General features: G+C 41.1%; 1 protein-coding gene across 2 annotated transcripts in view; it reads left to right on the top strand.

Annotated features, from left to right (window-relative positions):
• Positions 1-22,366, top strand: part of macrod1 (mono-ADP ribosylhydrolase 1) — a 99,559-nt gene that overhangs the window by 54,563 nt on the left and 22,630 nt on the right. For both annotated transcript variants that reach the window (XM_054597490.1, XM_054597489.1), the window contains exons 4-5: positions 4,141-4,170; positions 14,699-14,815. In XM_054597490.1, coding sequence (XP_054453465.1) covers positions 4,141-4,170; positions 14,699-14,815 — 147 coding nt within the window. The remainder of the gene's footprint in view (positions 1-4,140; positions 4,171-14,698; positions 14,816-22,366) is intronic.

Raw genomic sequence — 22,366 nt, 5'->3', positions numbered from 1 at the left:
TTGTATTTCTTCTGTTTACCTTCCTTACTCATAGTCTTATAAACCACGCTGCTGTGTTCTGTCATCTGACAAACCTTCAAAGTCATGATTCTATTACTCAAACTGGACTTCTTGGATTGTATTTCACTGTCTCAACATCACCTGAAGCACCACAGCCTGACCATCGCAATTTTATTTTCCCAGCTGGCAGTGTGCTGGAAAAATTAGTTTCTGAGGCTATTTTGTTAACATTTGGTGCCATATTGTCCTTATTTCTGATGATGGCTGTCCAGACACAGACAGCGTCACCTCTCACGGAGACATATCCAGCAGCTGCAACGGAGCATGATGCCAGAAAAAAATGATTTTAACAATCTAAAACATCAGTTTCCGACAGGCTTTGTTGTCAGTCCCCAAAGCCTGGCATCCCAACTGATGGCAGCCTCAGTAATCCAGAAGGCAATTCAGCCATAAAACATGTTATGTTTTGAGTGGAGGAACTTCACTATTACTGTGTGAGTGGGATCTTTGGGCTTTATTGCGATGACATTATGGGAAATGTTATACATCAGCTGACATAGATGGATACAAGGCAGGAGCGGGAAAGTGGCTGAAAAAACACATGCATTTAACATCATAAACTGGCACATCACAGTAAAAGCATCCACAGACATTTTTTCCATTTAAAGTGCGCTGAAAGAACTACTCAGTGCCGTTTTCCTGGCCAGGTTTTATTCACCCGGTCCAACTGTGGCAACCGCTGGTCCCAAATGACATCTGTCATCTGCTCATATTATTTTATGAGAAGGTTAAATAGTTAAATAATGCAAGGTATGATGACCTGATAGCATCATTAGGTTAGCTTGATTGGATATTCCCACTTATTTTAAACTGCATGCATACTACTAACTCTAAAGCACATATTATGCATATATAAATGAAACAATTATGTATACATTCATATAGATTTGAGAGTTAAATTTGATGTATTCTTTCCAAAACTGTTATTTTTGGCCGTTAAATTACAGCTTTTTGGTGATGCTGCTGGGACTTACTGTTTACACGTTTTATTACTTTATATGGGGCAGATTTCCAGTTTTCTGGTAACTGATTTCCACATTATTAATCTCTTACTAGCTAAACCAAAGCTTACATTAAGGTCATTATTATTAATATGAAATATTATGTTTAAACATGTAAATTGGGAATTATCATATGAAATATTTGCATACATTTCTGGATCAGAAATCTTAACATTGGATAAAGACATGTTCATGACTTTTATGGATTGAATAAAATAAGATAATCCTTTATTAGTCCCGCAGCAGGGCAATTTGCAATATCATCTGTAATAAATGACCAATAGACTAATACATTTTCTAAATGTTGCTCTATTAGCTGCAAAACCAGCATTGTAAAAAGGACATCAGCTACACTACAAGAGAGCAAGTACAACCTTGTGAAGTATTATCGCTCAGATTTTGTCCTTCACAGACTGAATGCATTTAAGATCTTGTTGCTGTGTTATAAGTTTGCGCAACTGTATTGTTAGTGAACACCAATGGATCTATTCGGTCTCTAAACGCTCTCTCCCTCCGATGAAAACCTTTGACAAATCTGGCACCCACAGTCGGTCCAGTTACACTTTTTGAAGCCGATTTTAATCTGAAACTGAACATAAACTGGTCGAGACGAAGTTATGTTTGCATCATAAATTACCATGGCGATCTAGCCAGGTTAAAAGAGAGCCATCTTCAAAACTCTGGCTTTAGGCTCAACATACCTCACTAACCCACCAATCAAACTTCATAGGTCCCCCCTCTGCCGTCACCAGTTCACTCCACCACCAGCAACACCGTGGTGACTGTGGTTTCAGTCCAGCCCTCCAAGTCGGTGCTGCATCGTCTCTCCTTCAGGCAGATTTTGTCTTTCTTTAAAACAGAAACCTTTCACCACTCAGATGGCCTTGGGGGTGTTTCTCAACATGGACGCGTATTAACAAGACCCACTATGTGATATCACTCTTATGTTCAGCCTGCAGCTAATCAGCAGATGATAAATGGGGGACTTAATGGAGACATTTTATTTGTCTGGGCTTTTACATCCCAATGAGCTTTATTTCAGTTCACCATAATATCCATCAGCTACCAAGCTGGGCACCTCAAATCGTCTCACGCTGTCACATTAAAATAACTTCCCTTTTTTTTATAGTTCATGCTGTATGGAGCTGCACATTTTCAAATTAGAGAGTGTAGATATCCACTTTGGGAGATGTTAGTGAGACATATACAGAGAAGTATAGTGTGTTGAAAGGCTGAAATTAAGTGGGATTTACCATTAATGAGGCAGTGGGGGAATGTGAAAATGTTGAAGAGTAGAGGATTCTTGAGAGGGAAAGACAGCTGTGGGATTTAGTCTCTCTACTCCCCTCTTTAAACTTGCCTGATACACTATCTGAGTGGGTACCCAATTGGCTCAATGCCTACTGGCAAAGAGTAACTAAAACGAGAGACGGCTCCCATGTGTTCTAACGTAACTTTGTAACTGGCCCTCGCACAGAGATTATCTGCTTATCCGATTTTCCTAACAAGGTTGCAGCAACCAAAATTAGTTCCACGAGGAGGGAAAGAATTGGAAAACATGATTTTCATCAGTTTCTGGTCAGGTTCGAGTTTTTTTTTGGAAGCGCTGCAGCCTGCAGATGTCCACGGGCTAACACTGCTGACTCCACACGTTTATGGATATGCGGGTGAGGAAAACACTTGGATATCGCATATGTCAGCAGAAGCAGCAGCCAGCCTCATCACCCTGCCAGCAATTTACACTCTCTAAACATGTACAGTTTATAATCTCTCTCTCTATATATATATATATATAAGAATGAGAAAGGGGAGAGCGAGACAGAGCTCATTATATTGTTGTTGTATTTAAGCTACAATCACCTTCTTGTTATTCTGCATGATTGACTTTTTCTAACTAAACTATAATACAAATGAAACCATCTTGCCTGCCTGTTTCTTACAGAGTTGTTTATTTTCCTTTGGACTGTAGCCTCAGCATGAGTTTACTCATTAGCTTTGCAGGCAGTGAAGCTACTCGTTGTGATTGTGCAATGCTTCTCGATCCTCATTGACGGGCCTCAGAGCCCGCTGGTTCTCATTCTACCTATCTAATCAGGGACCGAGTTGCACATGCATTGCCAGGTGAATGCAATTAATTGCTGGTTGGCAAAGCCAGCACAACTGTGAGCACTGAGGACTTGGATCGAGAACCATTCTTGTTGAGAAAAGCTGACACCAATAATAAATGATGTTCTGAAGGACAAATATGTGACCTTATTTCCCCTCCCGCACGTAAATAAAAGAGTTATTTTAGTACTCAAAAGTTTGCCCAATTAGATGTAAAACTTGATTAAATCTTTGCAAATCAGGCTCACAAGCATCAGTGGCAATGAAGAAATGTTGTGAACTCAGCTGTTAATGAATACAGTGATGAGGTGTTTCTGGATGATGTGTTTAACACTTTGGTGAAGGGTCAAGGAAGTGCAGAGCCCAGTCTGTCTGCAACCACAAAAGAGTGTGTTGACACTGATTAAAAGGAGAGAAAAAATTATTTCTCTGTTGCAAACAAGCGATCAGAACTGCCGATGCAACCTTTAATTCAGCAGTTGTCAGTACTGCAATAAGTATCAGTTGTTAATTGGGCTGCATTATTTTCTTCATGGATTAAACTGTTGATTATTTATTCAATTTAGAAATATCTTTAAAAATGCTAATCATGATCCTAAGAGCCCACGGTGATGTTTTTATATGTGCCAGCCAACAGTTATTCAAATTACAGTGATAGAAAACACAGAAAAGCAGAAAATCCTCAAATTTTAGCAGAGAAGCTTTTAGCAGGGAACATTTGGTATTCTTTTCAAAACATTAATTAATTTAATTGATTGATTGACTCATAGTTTCAGCTCTACATTTATGGTATTATGCAGTTTGGATGTGGTGAGAAAGGGATTTCTCTGTTGCAAACAAGAAATCAAAACGTGTTGATTTCAGCTGTGGTCCTTGTTATTACATTTTGATTTATTTTCTGAGCATTTACCAGTTGATTTTTGTTTGGTTGTATCAACTCATGAATATATTTTTTTTCTTGTCTGTCTTTCAGCGAACAAGACTCTGCTCGGTGGAGGGGGAGGTAAGTCAGAACCTGTCTGATCCTTTGGTTGTTTGTGTTTGTATTTCCTTGCCGAGGCACCTGTAGGCCTCACTTGTTATAAATATTACAGCTTTGTGTTGCAAATAGTTCTCCCTGGACACCAAATCATTTAAAATGTTCTTTTAATCATATGATGCAGTGCATCACACTAACCAAAGAGAGTGTGTGTCGAATGTGTGGTCTGTCTGTATATTTCTTTGTTTGGTAGCAGGAAGCTCTTTGTTGTGGCAGGTGTTCAAGGTGCGTTTGCATGCTGCGCCATGTGTCTGTCTGACTGCCTGTGTTTCTGTGTGTTCATGAGCGAGCGCAGGTGCAAAGTCGATCGTTCATAATTTATGGGTCTGGAGTGCTGTGGATATAAACAGTCATTTTTCAGTGTATTGTTGACTCAGTGCTTTGCTGCATGCGTGTGATGTTGGACGTCCAGGCTTAATCGATACTTGTAATAAATCTGCACAGCTAATGCGGCAGCCGCATTCACTAAGACTTGTGCATACACACACATACACACATTTATTTCCACCTGTGTGTGTGTGTGTTTGTTAATGCTTGCAAATTTGGGTGCGGGTGCGTTTGCCTGTGCTTTTCTTTTCCCTCATTTGGCCGAACAGCTTTAGCCGCTCAGACCAGCTCACTTAGACTGCCATTTTTAACCTTCAATTTGTATGTAATGTGGGTACGTGTGTGCCCGTGTTTTTGCCTTCCAGTCTCCATGGTGACATATCTTGTGGCACACCTGTATGTGTGCATGTGCATTCGAATGTGAGTTCAGTGCATTTGCCTGTCTCTAAAAGTGCATTTGCTTGCCTGTAATGTTGTGTTGAAGCAGTAAGTCCTTAGCGTCCACAAACACACACACACACACACACACACACACACACACACACACATACACACACACACGACTCCACCCTCACTGATTTACTCCAGCTGAGCCTCAAACCATAAAAATGGACTGCACGTACAGTACATTCAGTCAAGCACCTCGAGATCTACAGCATCGTTTGATGTTGTCCTGAAGTCTCTGATGGCTCTTTAGAGACAGATTGTTTCTAGAGAGGCTGTGAATGTGTCTATGTCTCAAACTGTTTACATTGGCTTAGTCATTTTACATCTTTATTCAGTTAAATGTATCCACAACATCTGTTTTAGTTCTAAAAATGTCCACCAACGGGCTGGAGGAGGCTACTTTAACAACCACCATCTGCATCAGTGGGTTGTTTTTTAAGCTCTTCCTCTCTGTCACTCTTAAACACACTCTCTTCTCTCTTGCTCCGTTGGTTTCTCTCATCTCTTTCTTATTGTATTTATTTCCCCCCCACTGTCTTTCTTTCCAGCTCTGTCCTCAGGGGTTTGCAGATAGAGGCTACAGTAGGTGTTAATTAGAGGGCGAGGTAAGCGTAGAGACAAGGGGAAGAATGGAACAAACAAGAGAGACTGGAGGGAAATGATGGTTAGAGCAAGAAGATGAGAGACGAAAGCTATGAAGTTCGTAAAGGTTTTATACAGAGGCAAGAGCCAAGCCCGTTGAAAAAAAAAAACATCAAAATAATTCGGTAAACATCTCCATTCCTTGAGTTCGCTCTCTGCACGTATCATTCATTCAGCTTTAGAGAGTTTTTTTTTCATCACAGGTGAGGCAACAAAAGGTCTTTACTACAGTGCATTACTACTCTTTCTCAAGGGTACGTGGGTAAATGTCATTCAGTTAGATCAAACACACACCTGTCGACATTGTTTTCTTGAATTTGGAGGGGTGGCGAGCTCGGCTGTGCATCAACAACAAACTCAAGGGCAGGAAATTAATATTTCTTTTATGTCCACCGGCTGCAGTTGCTCATTTATTCCGGAGCTTATCTGCCATTTCAACGTTTCACTGCTTTGATTGATTTTCCAAATAGAAAAGAAGTCCCAGATGACGATTGGATGATTGGAGGTTCAGTGAGCCAGACAGTTACCATGAGCGTCATACATACAGCGTGTGTATAAATATATATTTATATATTTAGGTCAACATATGTCAGTAATGTACTCAGTAATGGGATGTGTTTTTTCCACAGGTTTGTGGCCTTTTCTGTCTATAAGAATGAGAGGCTGAACCTTTTTACCACATTTCAAACCACAATAAACAATTTTCAAGGTCTGCAATATCCATTTTCATTTAGAGCCGAATTATGGAGGTTTTTATTGCAACATGTGAACCTTCTCTAATATACTGATGTATCTTGTTTCCTTGCAATCAATCAATTAAATACCTTGTCAGGGAGCAAAATGTTCAGTTGACTGAACATATAAATCTTCACGTGTTAAAAGATCAAGGTCCCTATGAAGGGATATGTTCAGAATCCAACACTCTACGTCGTTGCTACATTGAAAGAGTTACTGGTGACTGTAATCATCTCTCAATACTAGCCATGAAGAGCCCCCTCTCTAGAGAGAGTACACTCTTCAGTTCAAATGAAGTGGGTGTGTTGGGATATGGGATGCATGATCCACCTTTTCCCCATACTGATACCTGAACTCAGGGTATCTGAGCTGATCTGATACCAGTGCTCCTTTTTCCCTTAAATAGGGGCGGCTGTGGCACATGAGGTAGAGCGCAAGGTTGGTGGTTCAAACCCCTCTACCGGCAACATGCCGAGGTGTCCTTGAGCAAGACACCTAACCCCAAGTTGCTCCCCGGGCGCTTCATTGCAGCCCACTGCTCCTCCGGGATGGGTTAAATGCAGAGAAATAATTTCCCCATTGTGGGACTAATAAAGGATTGATTATTATTGATTATTATTATTATTATTATTAAATTCCAATGTGAATGCGTGAAACTCAATGGTATAATAATTTCTATGTAAGGAAACATGAATTCAAGAATTGATGTGGTCCCAAAATCTGAAAGAAACTACGTTTTATAATAAAATTGACAAAGAAATTGTATGTAATGCAGATTGTAACATCTAGATGATACCTAATCTACTTAATAAAGACAATATCAGCTTGATATGGTGCATGCTTTATTACAAAATTTGCTCTTTTTGTGTACCAGGATAGATACTGGTTTAATTTGGCTAACTCAGACTAGTGAAGGCTCATATGTGTTTAAAATAGGAAGGGATTACCTCATGGCCAGTATGGACAGGAACATGGCCCTTATTAACCCTCTTTTCCACCCAGTGTCACTTCAGTGTATACAGGGTTTCTACACATTGAACGGAGATTGGGAATCACACTGCTGGAATACCATTTGCAGTGTGGTGATTTGATTGAACACAAACTGAAATTACAAAGGTCTTGGAACTCAATTTTGACACAAGACGAAGCCTAAAGAGCTGGTTATTATCATCCTTATAAATGAGTTATTGTGCATCTTCACGACATAATGATTGACAAAAATAGTTGACTCACAGTAAAGCTGGATTTATACTTGATGTAAGGGGTTAACAAGAATCTTGTTGTAGATGCTTAAGGCGTATGTTTTGATTTATAATCTATTTAAAATTGATTGGATTTTATCAGCTGAAATCAGCAAAGCAATGTGCTGTACTAACAGATCAAAAAAGAGAATAACGGTTACAAACACAGGCTGTTGGTATCAGAGAACCTGCTCTGGGTCTGTGGGGACTGCGTGCTCAGGATGTGAACCAGCCATGAAGACAGCGCCTGCATATGATTGGTTTAGGTGTCTCAAGACATCCGGACCCGGCTCAAAATAAATGAGCACAATCCAAATTAAAATTTCATCAACTTACATTTTTTAATTTGGTTGGGGGGAAAAAAGAACAAAATCCTTTCGTGCACTGGATTTTTCTTGCAGAGCTTATTTTGTGTGTGCTGACATCTATAATCAATCCTCTAGGACGGGGATGAGGTTTGATACCCGGCTCTGGAAGTATCTCGGCTGTCGTTCCTATGTGTCTGCAGTGCAGCCTTTCTCTCTGCTTTCTCCTCGTCTGGATGAGGAGAATAAAAGCATGCGGTGGACAGGCTTGTCTACTTGACTTTCAGAACAAGTGAGCAAGAGAACATGTATTGTGAATAGAAGGAGAGAGAGCAGAAGATTGGTTTTGGGGCGCGGAGATGAGACGAGAGGCAAAGAGCACTTAGTGTACCTTCCACAAACAGCGCTGTCAGTGTCTCTGCCGCATACATAAAACTCGCCCGTTTCACCGCAACAGTCGTGTCTGTGTGAATAAGTTCAGAGTAGCATTAAACAGGCTCCTGCATGTCAACTTTGTGTGTACAAGTACATATATACTAGTGTGCAAAGCAGTGTGCATGTGCGTGCGTGCGTGCATCCACCACACCAGACCCATCCTAAATGTTGCCTTGGCAACAAGCTGACTGAAGTAAATGAGTGTCCTGGCTCTGCTGAGGGATTGTGGGAAAGCAATATGCCAGCGTTCCGCCCCATTAGTTTGACGGACAGCCTGTTTGGCCTATAAGAGGTCAGTTGGCAAGGGCAGCCATATTAGTATTCCATAGGAGAGACCTCGGGATTGGTTTTACTATAATGTCAATCTACCTGTGTGTGTGTGTGTGTGTGTGTGTGTGTGTGTGTGTGTGTGTGTGTGTGTGTGTGTGTGTGTGTGTGTGTGTGTGTGTGTGTGTGTGTGTGTGTGTGTGTGTGTGTGTGGGGCTGTGTGGCATTGCAGGTTTGTGAGGGTGGGGCTGTGCTTGTCCTGGCATTGCAGGCATTGTGTGTGTGTGTGTGTGTCTGTGTTTGTTTGTGTGCCCTGCTGGGGGTTGCAGGCTGCTCGCCAGGTAAGCATATCGCCAATTATCACCACCCAGTCCCCCTACCTCCCTGGCTCCCTCCCTTCCCGTCTCCCCCAGAGTCAGTCAATACTGAGCCTGTGAGGGAGGAATGATAACACCTAAACCGGTCAGCCGCCTGCTTAGCTGGCTGGTCACTGGTCTATAGAAGCCAAAACACTCATTTCTACCCCCTCTCTGCATCCATCCATCTATTGCGTCCTTTTTATTCTTTCTCCTCTCTGAACCCCCCCGCTTACCATTCATCTCCTCCCCTTTTGTTTTTAGCCCCTTTATCCCTCTCTCTCTTCACCTTTTTTTTTTACACTTGATCCACGTCCAAACCCATTTCTCTTTGTCCAACTGTGCTCTTCAATCCCTCGTCTCGTCTTTCTCTGTCTCTGCGTGAGTCCCTCCATTGTTTTGTTTTTTATATCCCTGTCCCATCTCGTATTTGCTTGTAGAGCTTCAGTGCCAGAAAACGTTCATGTGATATTTTATATGGTAATGAAGCCTAAATAATGAATGCTGTTTTTTTTTAAAATATGGAAATGAGTTTGACACTTCCTGAAAGATTTTTTTTGTGTCTATAAATATAATTCATGACTAATTCAAGCTGATATCTTAGCATTAGATGTCGCTAATTATGGCTGATTGTTGAGTAGTTCAGGTACTCCATATGCATGTGACGGAGTCAGTGGAGTATGAACAAGCATCTGACGCTCGGTGATGCTTATTTAGTTAGGGCTTTCCCGGTGTCAATGAGGGATGCATCGATACCACACGCATAAGTGTGTCTGTGTGTGTGTGTGTGTGTGTGTGTGTGTGTGTGTGTGTGTGTGTGTGTGTGTGTGTGTGTGTGTGTGTGTGTGTGTGTGTGTGTGTGTGGACCTTACAAAATGTATCAAACAAGACTAGAATTTTGAGTATTAAATTACTGCATTGAATAGTGGCCTAAATATTCCCATAATTAATAAAAATAATAGTGTCAGCAGCATTTACACTGCTTACTACTACTTCTACTACTACTACAATATGCTGATGTCTGGTGGGTATTATATTTACAATGTTCACAATCTTAGTTTAGCTGTTAGCATGCTAACATTTGCTAATCAGCACTAGACACTTAAAGTACAGCTGATCGGAATTTCCTTAGTTTTGCAGGTATTTAGTCATAAAACAAAGTATTTATTGGCCTGATAGTGGCACAAGATGAAAAGTTTTAGATCACCAAAGTTATGACAATTGATCCCCTGGGGACCATGAATGTGTACTAAATTCCATTGCAATCCAATGAGATATTGCACACAGTCGGTGGTGGTCTGACCGCCCGACAGACCGACTTTGAAAATCAATGCTGAACATTCCTTAATTCTCCCTTTAATTATTCATTATAAAAGTTTAATATTTCATGAAGAAAAATTCGAACATTTTAATTCAGTTATTTTGCCCTTTGTTTATAGTGTTCTCTCTGGAAGTAATAGATATTATTGCCATCTTTGAGCACAAATTCACCTGAATATGTGCCTGCGAAGAAGAAGTACTGCTGGTGCAGCTTTACTTCAAACGATCTTTCATTTGCACCTCCCTCTGCTCATGAAATCCCCTCCATATTTCTGTCCGCATTGAAGTGACAGAACAGTGTCTGAATCTACTCAGTAGCATGCGGTGCTCATGCTGGGCTATTACACCGGATCCCACAGAGCCAGAAGTTACCACAATCCAAAAGAAAGCCAACACTGGCTGTATTCAGTGAATGTAGTGAGAGGGACAGCTCTTTCTATTAGAGAGGTGGGAGTCACGGAGAGACTCAATAGGTGTATGGATATTTGTTAACCCTGCTGCCAGGTTCCAGAGAGAGAGTGATTTATTCTGTCTCTGATGTGTTGGCTGCATTTGAAGGTTGTGCACCACCTGAAATGTGAAATGACATGAGGACACTGCAGTGATATGTCTGTGTATATCCGAGACTGCCCTCCAAAAAGTCCAAAATTACACGTTTACATTCAAGTGACAAATTCCCATAATGTGGGTAGCAATTATGACAGGAACGAAGTAGGAAGGGTACGCTATTACAGAGCAACAAAGTCCGTGTAGCATGAACAGGGCTGGACTGTGAAGCTGTGTTTTATGTAGTGGCCGCATGGGGAATTTCAACATGACGCATACTGGCCCTAAACATGCATGCTCTATGATCCGCATAAAGCATAAGCGCAATGAACCCTGCAGAAGTTTTTAAGAGTATGCCACCAATGAGCAACATTTACAGAGTGATTGTGGTGCCATCTTTGAATACGGTATCCAGTTCTCTTGTGTAGTACATCCATGGTAGGGAGGAGGCTAGGTGAGATGAATAAGGCAACACAACATTGGACTTTAAAATGGAAGACAGCTGTTTGTTACTCTTTTGCAATAACAAGTCAACTGCAATCTTTTTAAAGCATGGCCACGAATGCTCCTCAACCTTAAACACAAGCTTATTTATTGTCACCATGATGACAAAGTCCCTATCTTAACCCAAACCTTGCTCTTTCCCTAAACCTTACAAATTGTTATTGTGCCTAAACCTGAGTGCTTAACCACAGTGTGTTTTTTGTTTAATTTGGTGGATTGTTGGAATCTCCATGAAGAATAAAGCATAAATATTTTGGAATAGTTCATCCTGATATTTAGAAACATAAATGCCAAAGTTCAAGGAAGCATAAAGCTGCACAAACATCACATTAGTCGTCCGTCTAAGCGTTATGGCAGCATGCAGGGATCACTGGTTAGACTACATTTACTGTCCTCGAAGCAGCTTTTGTATGCTAGGACACTTGTTACTAAATCTTGACATGCATTTGTGCTCTGTTGTGCTCTGTTGTGTGATGTTGTGTATGGTATGTGGAAGATTAATTGTGTATGTTTCTGTAACCACGCTTTATGCATGTGTGGGCCTGAGCAAAGAGGTTGTCAGGTCAAAAAGCATTGCTGTAGCTAGAGGCCAGTTTTCACTATTCAACACACTGAAGCACAAACACAAACATGTATCTGTCAGACAAGAAACAACACAAAAGGTATTGTTGGTGTACGTTTCAGTTCAGTTTCCATTTCCTTTTTCTTTTGATTCTGTTTTTCCTGCATGTTTCTTTATCTCCCTCCAGACTGTTCTTACATCTGCTGCTCTCTCCCTGGTTCCCCTCCCTTCCTCCCTTCCTCCCTCCCTCCTTCTATTTCTCTACTTCTCTCCGTCATATCACACTTGTTCTCTATTTTAGAGTTGGGCTGCTTCAAAGTTAGTGTGTGCAGCATGTGTGTGTCACTCAAGAACACACAAAAACACACAAATACATCTGTGCACGGTAGCACATGTGCTTTGACAAGGACACAGACACGTACCAGCATTATTTTGTGTTCACTCACTCACACACACACACACACACACACACACACACACACACACACACACACACACACACACACACACACACACACACACACACACACACAGCATGAGAATGGGATCTGAGCTGGTTTCTGAGCACCCTGAGGAGGTAGCCAGTGTTCAGAGGTTTGCCTTTCACAACCTCACACTTGTGCTTAGCTCACAGTGCGGCCCGGTTCAACATAGCACAGCATGACATGGCGCACTACAGCTCAGCACGGCATGCGATATGCCAACTTAACACAATAACGTTCGGATAACACCAGACCCCCGCCCGGAGCTACTCAGTTTGGCGAAACACGCCGCTGTAACAGCTGGTCTGTATACAGTCAGAGGGAGATAAGAGCCACAGGCCGACATGTTGAGCTGTGACATATGGATGGGTGTTATTGTACTATTTTCACCAAGTGCTGACAAGTCTCACAGCACTGTGACAAACCTATTTCTGACAGATGTGTTTTATTCTGGGTTTATTATGAATTATTGAAGCCAGACTCCGACATAAGACCTCTGAATTATTTCAAAAGAAAAGCAGTCTTTTCTTGAGCTAGGATCTTACCAGGCTACAAATGCTGGTGACACATTGGTTGGTTATAATAACTCTTAAATATACGCAGTCTTTTACCCCCATGGCATTTACAGTGTATACTATATTTTTTTGCCAACTACATTATGAGGAAAACATAATTCATGTCAGTGTTATGTCAGAGTTGCAACAAGGTTTTCAAATGTAAGCAGTGCTCCAGTCATGTTCTGCATGCAGGTAGCAGTGCGTTTGGTCGGGGCCAACAGTGGGCGTACGTACAAAGCTCACAACTTTGACACCGTGCAGGACTCAGGATTTTCAGGGTCCTCCATGTGGTTGGGTTTAGGAAAACAAAAGTAAAGTGAACACATCCTGTCTTGGGCTTTAAACAAGGGGACAATATTTCCTTAACCTTGTCCTAATGCTTTGACTGCACAAAGATTACCATTACCTTTTTTTTGTATTGAAAAAGACATATCACAGGGAAAACAAATGAAATATGTTGTCAGTGAACATTTTGCAAATACATTCAGTAACATTTTGCAACTTTGCACATCATTTCATTTAAAAGCGTCCTTGGGATAGGGGTATGAGGGAAATACTGCAACATCCTCGGTTTGAGTCCAAATCTCTGTTGCATGTCATTCTCCATCTCTCTCTCCCCTTGTTTCCTGTCAACTCTATACTGATAACTTCCTTATAAAGTTCCCTGGCAAAATGACAAAGCCTAAACTTCTGTTTCTACTTTTTCTTGATGATGAACAAACCTGATGGAATGAGATGACAGGAAAGAGGGGGAAACAATGCAATAGGAACCCATGCATAATTTTTTACTTTAATTCTACACTTCAGCACACACTGCTTTCTATAGAATTTAAATATAAAAATATTTATTCTGAATCATGAGTGTGCATCTTTTGCTTCAGTTCTTTGATGTTTACCTACAAGCCAGCAGTAGAATATGTTTGTGTTCTCCTTAATTTCTTCAAAGTCAAAATATAATGCCAATGCATAATGTATTAATAACTAAAAGTTTCTCGTTATCGCTTAGAGTCTGTTTTTCTATTAGAAATGGTCATTTAATGTTTGGGCTTTTAAAAATTGTTCCTTAATAGTAAATTATTTTGTTTGTTATTTTTGCGCTTTTGCATTCAAACCTCTTGTTCCTCTTAATTTGTCTGCAAGTTAATTAAAGGTAAATGCTGCTTTCTTGGCAGAGAACGTTTATAATAAAGCTGTTGAGATCGTGATGGTATAAATATTAACTTTTAAGAAATTTGTCTAACTGCAAGGGGTGCAAAAAATGTGACTGAAACTGGTAATTGGCACAGCTCTAAAAATTGCTTTTCCTGCATCACTGCCCTTCTGGAAATGAACACAGTCACGGTCTTTAGATATGGTGTGGATCAAAGACAGATACAGATTTATGAAAATGTAATTAATAAAGACTAATTGACCAGAAAGTCAAAGTCAGCTGAGTCCTTAATAACACGTTAAATGGAGTAATTAACTAAGTCAGTGGCCCTAAAATCCATTAAATAGACTGACACACTGAGAACAGGTACTTTGACTTGTTAAAAGACAGAAAAAAAGCAGGATTTGGGGTGAAAATTTAGCAACCAGCAGAAGAGGGGAAATTCAACTGTTTACCACTAATCCTGACATTATCCAGGTCCTTTCAGCTCTAAGCTTTGACATCTGTAAATGTGTCACCTGGACTTCAAACATTTAGACTCTTTGTAAGTAGTCAGATTGCAGAGGATTCCCATAAGTAGGCCAACTCCCTGACTCTCCTGTCCTCTCCTCTCCAGTGGACGGAGCGATCCACCGCGCTGCAGGTCCAATGCTCAAGAAGGAATGTGCTTCCCTCCACGGCTGTGAGACCGGAGAGGCCAAGATCACTTGTGGCTACCGCCTCCCAGCAAAGTGTGAGTATAAAGTGTGTGAGAGTTTGTGTGACTTCCAGCCATCTCAGTGTGTTTTTACTGGGCTTCCTCCAGGTGTGAACATGTAGGAAAGTGTGACAGCGAGGAAGGGTGTTTTGGAAAAAAAGAGCAAGCTGCACGGTTGTTTTACTAGAGATAAATTAAGGTTACACAACCTCATAATTGAAACACTCAACAAATATTTAAATAAGGCAATTCTGCTGTCTAAAAATATGTCACAGGAACATTTTAATGTTCTTCACATAAAACTACATAACTTCACTGAACTGTTGTTCTTTCTTCTTAAAGTAGATCAGTTTCCTTTCCAGCCCAAGAAGCTCCTAGGTATCCACAATGATCTCACTTACTGCCTTCCATTTATAGCAAAGTAAATGGCACTCAATTATTAAGTGGCACTCCATAGCAGCGTGTATAATGCGACGAAACTGAAGATTCAACGTGACAGAAAAAGCTCTTCTAGGTGTTTTGGTTCTGAAAAAAAAAATCCTCCCCCAGCTTCTCTGACGAACTAAAACACAACATGCAACTGTGGGAAGAGCCTCAGTACTCCATGTAGACATCAAGAAAACTACAGTCTGTTCCTGTTTCTAGAAACTGACAGGTGACCTCTGCAAGCAGGGCTGATATTAACTATTGATTTGTAGATTATCTCTTTTACTAGACCCCCCAAATTAAGAACCACTGGTTTAATCGATTTATTTGTTTACATCTCAGTTTGTCAACACGACACTCAGTACAAGATTTTCTACTTGGTCAGATTTATTTCAGAAGAACTCCACAGATTTTTAAACCTGAGAGTCTATTTGCAGACGTTGGGTAGTGCCAATGCATATATTTGAAAATGTTTTTAAAAGTCTCCAGAGGGAGCTGTGTGCAGTCGGGTAAATTGACTCAAGTGATGTGACTTGAGCTAGCGTTGGTTGGGGCCGAAGTCTTTAAGAAGACTTGTGTAGTCGCTCTTCATCTCTGCTTTAGGGTTAACGGCTCAAGGCTATATTAGCTGCTAGCATAACACATCTGAATCTCTGACCAAACTGTTGCCGGTGATGGTGTATTGTGGGTAATTCTCATCCGCTCTACAGAGCAATTTTTTGTAATGTTGTTTTGACAAGGAAGAATAATGTGTGGAATAAAAAAGCTGACATTTCTGTTCTGGCATCAATTTTGATCCTTTTCCTACTGTTCATCAGATTGTCCATCATAAAATAATATTATTTGAAGAATATAACTGTATGTAAAGTGTTCCACACATTTTAAAGCGTTCCCATGCTAATACTTGACCCTTGCCAACACTGTAATGGCACACACACACACACAGCATGACGCAAATAGGTATTGCAATAATGCTCTCGCCAAGCTCTGTATAATATAATGACCACCCAGGTGTGTGTGTGTGTGTGAGGAAGAGAGATTAAAAGAACACTGAGTCTGTGTGATATCAGCTTATGGTTCCACGGAGAGTTTAAGTTCACTGTCAAAGGAAGGCGGAAAAAAGTAAAGAGAAGCGATGATAAAGTCGAGCTCAAGGCAGAATGGAGAGCAGGAGTAGAAGAGAAAGATAAGGAGGGAGTGGGAGAGTGGTAAAAGAAATAAAAATAAAACTCAGCAGCGTGGGGGAGGGGACCAATGTGATGAAAGCTGAAGACAGGAGGGAATTAGTGAGGAGACGAGTTCCTACATTGCCTGTTCTCCCTTTGTTGGTTAACTTTGTGGATGTTAGCTGTAATGTTTGTATACGTGAGTGGATTCTGCTGCTTCTCACAGGTGTCCTTATGTGTGCTCTTGTATCTCTCTCGCTCGGATATACCCTCGATCCTACAGTCTTGTTGTGTGCATTTGCGTTCTGTGTTTACTTGAGTCTGTGTTGCTTTAAAGGTGCTACGAGATTGGTAACATTTCCATTGCCTCTTAAGGCCTCTAAACATGGCGACTGCTGGGCCGGCGGCTCGCTGCTAACAGCGTTTAAACGTGCAAACAACGGCAGAAGTAATGACAGAGCTAACAGTGTTTACCTGACGGCTTAATCGGCTGTAACCGCCATGTGAACGCAGTGCAGAGCGGCGGCTGTGAGCTAACCAGTTGGGTACACTCACATGCACAAATATGCACTAAAAGCACCTGTGCCCGGCCCGACTATGTCAGCAAAGCAAGAAGAAGCTTGGATAACAACACACACAGAGGGAGAGTGACTTCATTCTCTACTCAGATAGACATTACTCCTTGAAGTGTAGTATATCAGTGTATACAGTGTGAGTTGCCTGTCAGGTCCTATCACTCTCTTACCTGCAACTATCTGTCAGCGTGAGGTCCGTATGACTGACTATCATTCTGACTCACTGACTGACTAACTGTGTGTGTTTGTGTGCATTCATGTGTGCGTAGCTGTTGCCCAGCATGTGGTATGGACTACTGGCTCTTTCTTCCCTGAGAAAATATTAAGTCTCAAGAATAATTCAACACTCCAATGCTTAAACACTCACAACAGGGCTTGATTACCTCTCAGCGTGAGGGGGAGAGAACCGAGACAGCAACAACACACAGAAAGCAAAAGAGGGATAACAAAGCAGGCAGAGTACTGTGTGAAGGCAGAGCGCCGCCGTGTAAAAGGGAACAAAATGAAAATGAAACTCGACAGGAGAGAGGCAGGGAGTTTGAGGGACAGGTCCAATCTGAAAGCCAACACTTTGAACTTGATTTGTATGGGCTTGCCACCAGATGTGGTATTTAAAGAGCATCTGACTCACAAGTTGCCAAATGGTCCAGAGGACCTGCTGTCAGCCCTCCATGCAGAGTGTCCGTCGATGATCCCGCTGCCACTTAGCCAGCCGCATCCCAGTACCGTAACCTAGCAACACTCAGGAGTGCATGGCAGACTACTGCTGCTGTTTAGTAAGAGTCGCATGCAATTTGGGGATGTTGACAAATGACAGCTGGAAAATTTCAAGCAGGCCCTGTCTAAATTCACATATTAACCAAAACTTAAAGGCAGTTAAATCAGCAATCTGTCAGTTTTGGGGCATGTCAGCCGCAGTAATTAGGAGGACTTGATTAGGAGTGGACCAGTTTGAGATCAGTCTGTTTGTGTGGGTATACAAGGAGTGTTTGCTCACTTGTGAGCAAGCAGCCTGCAGTAAGATGTGTGTGCACCTGTGTGTGTTTCTTGGTTGCCAGACGGGAGCGTGGGCTGAAAGTGTTGTCCTGACGACCCAGCGCCCCAGAGCTCACCTGTGTACCGATGAACACGGCTGTAACCCTGCAAACGTGTTCCCCAGCCGTCCCTCGCTCCCCCGCCGGACACACTGAGATACAACAACGTGCCACAGTGGGAAGGGAAGGTGCCGTGGGCGAGTTTAAAGACAGTTAGAGAGAGAGAACATGAGGTCAGAACCATATTTACGTCCAGCAAAGGCAGCAATCTGCTTTAGTGACGTCAATGCACACCTACAATATTCTTATTCTGGGGATAAATAAGGTTAGAAATAAGGTACAGGAATACAATTACAAAAAATTGCTCTGTAGAGCAGATGACAATTTCAGGTTGATAATGATCCATTGTAAATATGAAAATATTGATTATAGTAGCTTTAAGATTAGTTGAAGGACTGTAATAATTAAATATTTAATAGATAAGAACCTGCACAATTCATCCCAAACAATACAACTCTGTAGTCACATTTTTCTGCAGGTCAGATGTCAGTCAAACATACTTTTCTCTCATCTTTTTCCGGGAATTAAGCTTTGTCCCCAAAAATCCCAATTAACTGCATTTTAAAATGATCCTGTAGCTCAGTAAAGTGTGCAAAAATAAATTTGAGGCAATATTTCACAGATTGCTTTAGTGTTGTCCCAAATACTGGGTCTGCTTGCATTGTCTTGTAAATTGGTTCAGAGTGAAGGATTCTGTTTGGGGAGTAAGCGGTAGTGGCACAGTTGGAGGTGGAAAAAGATGGAGGGAAAACAAGATGGAGATGGAACGGCTCAGATAGAAAAAGTGCTGAAGGAAATAGAGAGGTACAAAGCAAGAGAGAGATATCACTCTGTCAAAAACTGGCTGTTATTCTCCCCTCTCTTCCCTCTCCTGCCTCCCATCTCCCAGTCTCAGTTCCCTCGGTGGCCAATTACTGCTAATTAAAATCCTCGCTGCAGCTCTCCCGGACTCCCCCTCTTCCTCTCCTCCAAGTCCTCCATTTCTCTGCTTCGCCTGTTGCCCTGTCGCTCCCTCTTGTCTGTTTCCCTTTCTTTGAAGACGTGGTGTTTCTGTTTTCCGTCGTGATCAACAACTTAAACACCTTGTTTCCTCCCGTCTCATTCTCTTGCTCACCTTTATACCTCTTCACTTCCTCTCTTTTTCTCTTTTCCTCACAACTACATTTGGCCTCCACCTCCTCTTACTATTTTCCCCTTCTATGTCGCTCCTATCCTCTACCCACCTTTCCTTTCCACCCCGATCTCACCTCCTCCCTCCCTCCCCCATTTTTCCTATCATCATCAGCAGTAAGGTTTCTTTAGTAGTGCCAAGAGACTTGACAAGGCTCTGGGCTAAAGACTGTAGCACTCAGACTGTGATACCTTGCTAGTTGGGGAGTATTATTTTTTGACAAGGTTGTCGACATCTTTGCTTCTTCCTGCCTCGGCGTCAGCAGTGTGATCCTTCAAGGTGTTAAAAAGCTTCGTCAAAGCTGCTGCTGCTGCTGATATGGAGGAGCGTGGTGATGATGATGATCACAGCAGCCCTGGTGTTAATTCATTCAGTTAATTCATTCGCCTTGAAGGAGAAAAAGGGATAAAAAAAAAAAAAAAAAGCTCCAGTGTTGCTTGGCTTTGGGAAACAGAGTTGGAGTTGAAGTCTTTGCTCTTTGATGAAAAGAATTATGTCCGCTCCTTTTAGCATCAGCATCTTGTTCCTCCATTCTCCGTCCACTCTTGTCCTCCTGTTTAGAATAACTGCCTCTCTGTCTTTTTCGGAGAAAGGTGGAAAGAGATAGGGAGAGCTGTAAGGGCCTTTACAAGACCTGAGCCTTCCCTTTGTGTCAAAGGCCCGGGCCTGGATTTAAGAGCTGTGTCCGCTTGGCTGAGCACAAACTGAGGCCGAGCACACAAAGGACCAGCTCGGCGTTTTCCTGCCTCTCCTGCTTTAAAGGCAGATAAATAAAGGCGAGGGACAGATGGAGGTACGAGAAGAGAGAGAGAAGGAGAGAGAGAAAGGGGAGGGGAGAGGACGGATGGACGGTCGTTGGGTATGAAAAGCAGGAGCAGCGACTCGTGGCCTCCCAGGTAAGAATGCTGTGAGGCCATTTGGGGGGGGGACAAGCAGAGCCAAAAAAAAGAGAGGTGATGACAATTGGCAGGAAAAAAGCTGGAATGGCAGACAAAAAGAAAAACCGGGGCGGGTGTCACCGGATGGCACTCAGTCAAGTTCTCTTAAGGCTCAGTGACGCCCACTTATGAGAGGGAACACACACACACACACACACACACACACACACACACACACACACACACACACACACACACACACACACACACACACACACACACACACACACACACACACACAGAGTCTCTAACTGTCTCTTTGCAGGGTTAATGTGCATAGTAAATCAGTTGTGTGATGAATATAGTTGAGCTGCACTCAAGAACAAATGTACTTTGCTTCTCTCCTCCTGTGTTATTTACTGATTTCTTACCTCGTCTGAACTTACTTTTACCTTCACTTAGTTTCCCTTTCATTTAGTTGTTCAGCCTGTTTATTATTGTGTTGTGGGTTTTTGTGTGAAGAAGATCTTAGTGTGATGGGGCGTCTGTACAACAAGTGTAGCAGTATGTTTTGTAAAAGTGTCTTAATGCCATCTGTTAGAAACAAGCTTTTGTGTTATTATTAGTCAGATTTTGTTTTTATATGTTGATGAAATAAGCGCATCTTATTGTAGTAGATCTGATAAAAACGACAGTATTCTCAGGTGGAAAACAGGATGAAACCACAGAGGACAATAATACTTTGTGAGAGGGGGACCGTCTGGGAGAGAACAACTGACATGGAAGCAAAAGTCTTGGATGACAAAGATTGAAATAGTCAGCATTGAAACAAAACTAAAAGGAACAAGCTCTTGAACACCCTCCACTTTACTTTAAATTATATATTTTCAGACATACATAATTATGTCTATGCAAAAAATTTAATCGAGTTGGCCTCAGAGAATTTTTAGCACCATAAATCAGAATTCACATAATTCTATGTGAATAGAACAGGAGTATAACTTTATAAAATGGTATAACTACCAATACTACATATTGGTAGTTATTTACTTCAGTAATTCCATTTTGTGATACTTTGTATTTCAAGTTCTAATCTACTATATTTCAATTATGTACTTTTCAGCTGTAGTTACCAGCAATTTTATTATTATTTTAAATATAGAAGAGGATTTTATTAATATAAGTTTTATGAGCTATACCACAACCAGCTGCAACATTAAAATGCTGCTTAAATATTAATGCATGAATGATAGTAATTCAGAAATGTAATATATAAAAGCATAACCAATATCTTGCTCCATAGTGTGTATTTAAATACTTTTAATACTTTAATTGCATTTTTTTAAATTGCAATACTTCTGTACTTTTACTTAAGTAAAACATTCTGAGTTGTTTAACTTGTAGTGTTTTTATTTAAGTGAAAGATCTCAGTACCAACTCCGTAAATGTTGACATATGTTAATTAATTCATATATGAGTATATGTATGTAATAAGAGAAAAGGCTTGATGATACCAGAAATCTCGCTGGTGCATTAATAAAATAAAATAAAAACGACAATGTTGGAAGAAACAGAAACACTTGAAGTATCATACAGTATAATCATTATACACATAAACAGTAAAATGTAAATTAGTGTACTGTAACTGGCTGTGCTGTACATAGTGATTCCTTCATTGGGTGAACAGCCAGAAATCAATACAACATAAATAACTGTTGCTTTAAATAAGTTTGTAAATGGTAGAAGAGGAGGAAAAAAAGGAGAAAGAATTGGACATCCAATGAGAGAAATGCACAGTTAGGTTAGATTACATGAGATAAGGTGACAATCAAATCATTACAGAGAATATCTCATTATGGTCCGATGAGGCTTGTTGTTCAGAGCGTTCTGTAGGATTGAAATCAAAAGGCCTCACATCTGTTTAACAATAGGTCATGATTCCCTCCTCTGAGTGGAAGATCGACCTTTTCAGCCCCACAGTAGCAAAGACACAATACGTCATTGAAATGCACAACCAGAGAGCGATCACAGCCATTACTTCATATTGCACACTAATATTCATCTGCAGGCAGTTTTTAAATGTCTTATTTTAATTGCATAAACAGACGTGCTGCACAATACAACATGTGTGCATTCTCCTGTAATGACAATTTGAAAAAAGGTTCAACCTCTGGCAGGATGATGAAATGTGGCCATTAAATGTTGATCTTTTTTTTTGCACTATATGCAACTACCACAATGATAGCTGCTGTTAGGTAGACAGCATAAAACTGCTTG

The sequence above is a fragment of the Anoplopoma fimbria genome, chromosome 4, assembly GCF_027596085.1.
Source record: "Anoplopoma fimbria isolate UVic2021 breed Golden Eagle Sablefish chromosome 4, Afim_UVic_2022, whole genome shotgun sequence".
NCBI lineage: Eukaryota > Metazoa > Chordata > Actinopteri > Perciformes > Anoplopomatidae > Anoplopoma > Anoplopoma fimbria.
The sequence above is the reverse complement of the archived record's forward strand: the minus strand, read 5'-3'. Positions and strand labels throughout refer to the sequence as shown.